This window comes from Rhincodon typus, chromosome 8 (genome assembly GCF_021869965.1).
Source record: "Rhincodon typus isolate 14 chromosome 8, sRhiTyp1.1, whole genome shotgun sequence".
Lineage (NCBI taxonomy): Eukaryota > Metazoa > Chordata > Chondrichthyes > Orectolobiformes > Rhincodontidae > Rhincodon > Rhincodon typus.
The window spans coordinates 74,509,952-74,517,229 of NC_063339.1; the positions used below are offsets into that span (position 1 = coordinate 74,509,952).

General features: G+C 45.8%; 1 protein-coding gene across 1 annotated transcript in view; it reads left to right on the forward strand.

Moving 5' to 3' along the window:
* The window catches only part of mapkbp1 (mitogen-activated protein kinase binding protein 1), a 165,482-nt gene that overhangs the window by 143,311 nt on the left and 14,893 nt on the right, over positions 1–7,278 (forward strand). The window contains exons 24-26 of the mRNA XM_048600305.1: positions 384–507; positions 4,321–4,513; positions 6,152–6,422. Coding sequence (XP_048456262.1) covers positions 384–507; positions 4,321–4,513; positions 6,152–6,422 — 588 coding nt within the window. The remainder of the gene's footprint in view (positions 1–383; positions 508–4,320; positions 4,514–6,151; positions 6,423–7,278) is intronic.

Consider the following 7,278-nt stretch of genomic DNA (forward strand, 5'->3'; position numbering starts at 1 on the left):
CGGCAATTGATGATAGTCTCGCAGTCACTGTCAAACTGAGGCTAGCTTTCAATCCCAGATTTGATTGAATTTTTAAATTCCACCAACTGCCATGATGGGGTTTGAAAGCTGGGTCTTCAGCCTGGGCCTAGTCCAGAGATGTCACTGCTCGGCCTCCAGCTGTCCTATCCCCTTCACCTGGCTGTAGCACAGAAAGTCAGGTGATCATTGTTGACGAGGGACGCCAACAGGGAACTACCCGGAAATAAAGGTCCCCTTTTCTGCCCTGGAAGATTCTAGAACTTTATGGTCTCGGTCAACGGCTTTTGAGCCCGCAGCCTTGTTGGATTGAGCATCCTGGCCGTGGTTCCACGTTTTTAATAACAGGTAAATTACACCGACAGTGAAAACTGACCATCGACTGGACCACCCGAAGCCTTTGTTTGCAAAGGAGACTGAAGAGCTGCTGAACCCTCGGCTCAGTATTTCGGCAAGATTCCTGTCTCAGTCGCTGGCATCCAGCTTCAGGTCAGTACAGGGGCATCAGCTCGTGTGCTTCTCGAATAGTACGTACGTAAATTATTAGTCAAATCAAGTAGCGAATGGCATTCAGTTAAAGAAGCTTCTGTCTCTTTAAGAAAGGGTAAATATACCTGTACTATTGTCTGTGCCTGCATTGCAGGGAGTATGTTGCAGGACAGTGTTGCCAGTGATATAGGGAGAGTGTGTGCCTGTGGTGCAGGGTGTGTGTGTGTGGCATTGGTACAGGGCGTGTGTGCGCACCTATGGTACAGGGCGTGTGTGCGCCTGTGGTACAGGGCGTGTGTGCGCCTGTGGTACAGGGTGTGTGTCCGCCTGTGGTACAGGACGTGTGTGCGCGCCTATGGTACAGGGTGTGTGTGTGTGTGTGTGACTGTGCCTGTCTGTGGCACAGGGTGTGTGTCTGTGGTACAGGATGTGTGTGTGTACCTGTGGTACAGGGCGTATGCGCCTGTTCTATGAAGAGTGTGTGCCTGTGTTGTAGTGTTGATGCCAGTGTTATGAGGAGGAATGTGCTTATGACACAAGGAATGTGATTGGAAACAATCCTCATCAAGTGAGAATATTGCTGGAGAGTGGACCAGCGATCAGGAGAGAACTAGGATGCGAGAGAGTATAGGTTTGGGGAGGAGATTATGGCTTGTTTGAGGGTCAATGTGAAACACTCCAAGCTGTTCCGGCCCACAGGCAATGCTGAATGGCCTCCTTCTGTGCAACTCTGACTCTACAAGCAGTTGACATGGAAACAGAGGGACTGATGATGAGATGAATCAGGCATCAGTTAAAACCTTGTCTGCAGCTCTGAAGTGAAAATACTAGAGTACGATCTTACCCACAATCACTAATCCAGGCCAAAGTTACTCCCAAGATTCCATTTGTTTCCAAAAGTATTTTCCTGAAAGCTTCCACTCAAATGCATTTCTCTCACTCTTCCACACTCTCTCCCTGTGCTCACCAGGATCTCCCTCTCTCACACTATCTCTTTTTCTCTCCCATATCCCTCAATCTGTCACTCTCTCACATTATCTCTGTCTTACTGTGTCTCTGTCTCATTCTCTCTCTCTCTCTCTTGCATTTTCTCTCCATGTCTCGCATTCTTTCTCCCTGCCTTCCTGTCTGATGTTTTCTGTCTTTCACTCTCTCCTCTGTGTCTGTGAATAATGTTATCTTCAGGTCAGGAACCCACATTATCGTTTCATAGGAACAGGAGCAGGCCATTCAGCCCCTTGAGTCTGTTCCACCATTCAATGAGATGATGGCCGAACTGGGCTCTAACTCCCTATACCTGCCTTTGGCCCATGTCCCTTAATACCTTTGCTAAACAAAAATTGATCTCAAATTTAAAATCAGTAACTGATCCTGCATCCACTGCCATTTGTGGAAGAGAGTTGCAAACACCTACCACCCTTTGTGTGTGGAGGACCTTCCTGACATCTCTCCTGCATGGTCTGGCCCTAATTCTCAGACTATACTGTTCTAGCATTCCCAACCAGTGGAAATAGTTTACCCTTATTTAGCCCACCTTTTCCTCTTAATATGTTGAAGACTTCAATCAGATCACAATCCATGTTGGTAGTTTATATCTGAAAGAAAATGGTCATAGGGTAAGAGACTGCTTGGGTGGTGTCAGAGTCCCTGGTGACCATTCCCATCCCTGGCTTGAACAGGGGCAGAAACAGGATTCCGGTTTAAGATTCCGGTTTGATCACCTCGTTACTTCCTTGTGCTGAAAGTATTCGGCAAAGATCACCCCATTATCGGAGTAGAAGGTCTCCAAAAAACAATTCGCCAAAAATGGGCTTCCTTCTTATCGAGCAGAATCCCCAATATCCTACTTGGTAACAAAGAAGTGAAAAGTGGGAGCAGGCCATTCAGCCCTTCAAGTTTATTCTGCCGTTCAGTACGATCATGGCTGATTCTCAGTCTCACATTCCCATCTTTTCTGTATTTCCCCTTGAGGTCTTTAATGTCTAAAAATGTCTTCCCCCGACCATATTGAATGACCTGGCCTCCACAACCTCCTGTAGTAGAGGGTTCCACACTTTCACTCCTCTGTGAAATGTATCCTCATCTCCGACCTGAGCAGCACACTCCATATCCAGAGACTGTGGCCCCCGATTCTACACTCCCCAGCCAGGGAAATTGCCCTCCCTGCATTTAGGTTGTTAAGCCTTGTTAGAATTTTATACATTTCAATCAGATCCCCCGTTATCCTTCTAAACTTCGGTGAACACAGGCCCAGTCAAATCAATCTCTCCTCCTCGGACATGCTCCGGTATCAGCCTAGTGAACATCCACTGTGCTGCCTCTATGGCAATTATATCCTTTCTTAGGCAGAGAGACCAAAACTGCACACAATACTCCAGGCATGGTCTCACCGAGGCTCTATAACTAAAGTAAAATGTCCCTACTTCTGAACTCAAAACCTCTTACAATGAGGGTCAATATTGCCATTTACACTCCTGATTGCTTGTCACGCCTGCCTGGTTACTTCCATTGACTGCTGTACCCAGATCCTTTTGCACACCCACACTTCCCAATCTATCATCATTTGAAAGGACGTCTCTGTTTTTCACATGAAGTGTACACCCACATGAGACTGCAACTGTGATGTGTTTGTCCACAAACCCAACCTGCCCAGGCCATCCTGAAGCCTCCCCTTGCATTGCCTTCACAACTCGCCATCCTTCTCAGTTTTGTGTTATCATTGGAAATGTCGCATTTGGTTCCCTCATCCAAGTCACTTGTATTTGTTGGGAGTAGCTGGAGCCCAAACAGTGATTCCTGTGGTCCACTACCAGTCACCTGGAAAGAGACCCTTTTTTTAAAAATTCATTTATGGGATGAGGGCGTCGCTGTCTAGGCAGCATTTATTGCCCATCCCTAAGCACCCAGAGGGCAATTAAGAGTCAACCACATTGCTGTGGCTCTGGAGTCACGCATAGGCCAGACCAGGTAAAGATGGCAGTTTCCTTCCCTAAAGGACATTAGTGAACCAGGTGGGGTTTTCCGACCATTGACAATTGATTCATGATTATCGTCAGACTCCTAATTCCAGATATTTATTGAATTTGATTTCCACCATCTGCTGTGGCGGGATTCGAGCCTGGTTCCCCAGGACATTACCTGGGTCTCTGGATTAACAGTCCAGCGATAATGCCGCTAGCCCATTGCCTTCCGCCAATTCCCATTGCCTCCCCTGTATTGCCACTGTCTGTTTCCGGTCTGTCAACCAGTTGTCAATGCATGCCAATATATTATCCCCAATCCTACGTCCTTTAATTGTGTCCATTGTCCCTTATTATTAAATATAAAATACCTTCCTGAACTCCATCCACTTGTTCTCCTTTATCTATTCTACTAGCCACGTCCTCAAACAACTCCAGTAGATTAGTTAAGGATGATTTCCTAAACATGAACTCATGCTGACTTTGTCTATTCCCGTCAAATGCTTTCCAAATGCTCTGTTATCACATCTTTTATTATAGATTTTCCCCACTACTGATGCTAGGCTAGCTGGTCTGTCGTTCTGTTCTTTCATCTCCATCCCTTTTTAAATAGCGGGGTTACATTTGCCACCCTCCAAATCTGTAGGAGCTACTCCAGCATCTTTAGAATTTGGGAAGATGACCATCAACAAATCCAATATTTCCAGGGCCACTTCCTTTGGTACTCTGGGATGTAGATTATCAGTACCCCTGTCACTGTCAGCCTTTGATCCCATTAATTTCCCCAGCACCAATTTGTCTTTAACGAAAACCGATATTGGTCCTCAAACTGTTGACTGTTTCGTGTTTGCAGAAACTCTCCAGATCTTAGTTCCAAGTCCCTCCAGCAGAGTGAGGCCAGATCCAAACAATTAACATTCCCTGGCTCAAACCGAGGACTAGGAGGAGGAGAGGCCTTCAAACTGAAGACTGACGATGGGCGAGAATTTCAGAAGCAAGAGGACTTGAAAAACGACCGGAATGGCGATCAGAAACCACTAGATGATGTGAGGCCTGTTACATTTCCAATTTTCCCAATTTTTTTTTGCCTGTACATACTATAATTTCCCATATGTACATCAGTTCTGCTCTGGAAACAAAGACTGGGAGAAGGTGCAGAGGAGTTTAATTAAATATTTTCAGTACTGAAGGTCTTTAGTTATTGAGAGAAACTGAAGGAACAGGGATTGTTGTGCTTCGAGAAGAGACGGTCGAAAGCAGATTTGAGCGGGGTGTGAAAAAGTCTGAAGGAGTAATTGGACTAACTGTTTCGTGCAACACAGATTTATGGCCATTGCCAAAAAAAACGTAAGGAATATTTAAATTGAACACAGCAAGTTTTGATTTGTATTGCGTTTCCTGAAAGTGTGGCGGAAGCAGATTCAACAATAGTAACTTGCAAAAGGAAATCGGATAACGTCTTGAAGAGGAGAATTTAGTGGCGCATGGGGAAAGAGCAGGGGAGTGAGATAAATCCTTCAAAGAGCCAGCAAGGAGAGAAATGACCTCCTTCTGGTCTCTGAGCCTTTGAATCAAAGTATGTCTCTGTTCTCAACTATATTGGATTAATCTCAGATGTGGGGAATGGTTCACAGAAGAAAGCGTGTATGAGTTCAGACAGAGAGATGTATAGCATAGAAACAGACCCTTCAGTCCAACTCATCCATACCAACCAGGTATCCCAAATTAATCTTGTCCCATTTGCCAGCATTTGGCCCATATCTGTCTAAACCCTTCCTGTTCATGTACCCATCCAGATGCCTTTTAAATGTTGTAATTGTACCAGCCTCCACCACTTCCTCTGGCAGCTCGTTCCATACACACACCACCCTCTGCGTGAAGAAGTTGCCCCCTCAGGTCCTTTTTAAATCTTTACCCTCTCACCTGAAACCTGTGCCCTCCAGTTTTGGACTTCCCTTACCCTGGGGAAAAAGACCTCGGCTATTCACCCTATCCATGCCCCTCGTGATTTTATAAACCTCTCTCAGGTCACCCCTCAGCCTCCGACACTCCAGGGAAAACAGCCCCAGCCTATTCAGCCTCTTCCTGTAGCTCAAACCCTCCAACCCCCCTCACCCTTTTCCACACCCTTTCAAGTTTAACAACGTCTTTCCGATTAGCAGGGAGACCAGAACTGAAAGCAGCGTTCCAAAAGGTGATGAAAATAATGCATTTACAGATCAGTGCCTCCAGGCAGAAATATCTAGTGCAGTCTTGCACCTTCTAGCAGTGAGTTATAGACTACCCATGGTGTGGAGCAAAGGATGGGGTTGTTGGTGGGTCAATCCAGTGTAGCTACTGTCAACAAAATCAGCTTCACTGGAGGTGCTGGCACTGTTAGTCCAGTAATGCTGGCTCCAAGCTACTGCCATGGAGATAGTGATGATGCACTTCTTCAGAATATAGATGTTGAGCCACTTCTTTTGGCGATATTAGCAGCGAGTAATTCTAAGCATCACACTGGAGCTGGATCTCATCTCTGACACCTTACCGACTAGCCTCTCCTGTTGGAGATACGAAAATGGATCGGCCTAATGGGCGGTCTTCAAGTAGGTTCAAATAACGGGGCAGCGCATCAGGAAGTTCCCTTTTATATAAAGGCAATTCCCTAACGATTTAATTTATCCCATCCTGTTTCTTTGCAGCTTGCAGCAAACTTCATTTCAGCGTCGAATTCCGTCCCAGGGAGAATCCCGGTGAAAGTCCCATTTCGAGCCGAGTCCAGCGCTGTTCCTGACAGGTCAATGTCCATCCGAGCGATGTGCAGCCAGAGGAAACGGAACCCGGCTGTAGAATCCCGGAAAGTGTTCACCGGATCAGTGAAGGCACAGTCGGCATCAGCTCATCCAAGTCCAGCTGTATCACCAAGTCCGACCATGAGAAAATCCCAATCTGTTCACGACCTCATTCACGAAGGTAAGGATCAGGGAAGCAGCCGGATACCTCTACATCAAGGGAATGCTGACTGGACTGGAGAAAAATAAATAACTGGCATTTATACAGTACCTTTCATAACCCCAACCACATTTTGAGATTTTTGTTTTCTTGATTTGAGCCCTCCAAAGTCAGAATATCTGGGGAAAAATAACTGTTTGATGTCAACTGTGTGAAAAGAAAAATCAAGCTCGAACCAAGGTGTTGAAAGGGGCGAAAAAGCTAATTGCAATTTCTGTCCTCAATATAGTAGCTAATGAGGAGGAATCTAATCCTAAATGTTCAGGGGCATGGCATTGAAGATATACTGTCATGAGGTGACCAAGGTTTGGAGTAATAGAAACAGAAAGTGCCAGAGAAACTGAGTATATGTTGCAGTATCAGCGGAGTGGGAAACTGAGTCCATGTTCTAACTTCAATATCACTGCTTCAGAGCCAGAAAAAAAGAGCCATATTGAACTGAAAATGTTAACCCTGTTTCTCCTCCTACCAATGGTGCTCGGTCTCTTGTGTTTCTCCACTGTATACTGTCTTTATTTAACCTCTCCAGCACCAGTAGTATTTTGCCTGTTTTTTTCAGAGTCATCGATAACCTGCTGATACTTGAGTTAGCGTAACTCCCAGATGGGATGTTGCCTGCATGTTTTGGCAACTCGCAGACCATGAGCCACTTGAACAGCGCCTATGGGAGGGGACGCATCTCATGTAGCTAAAAGCATGAAAGATTGAAGTATGTCAGTGGAGGAAAAGAACAAAGGATGTCTCAATATTGAGGGTCCCACACCGATGAGGATGCCTCGATATTGAGGGTCCCACACCGATGAGGATCTCTCAATAT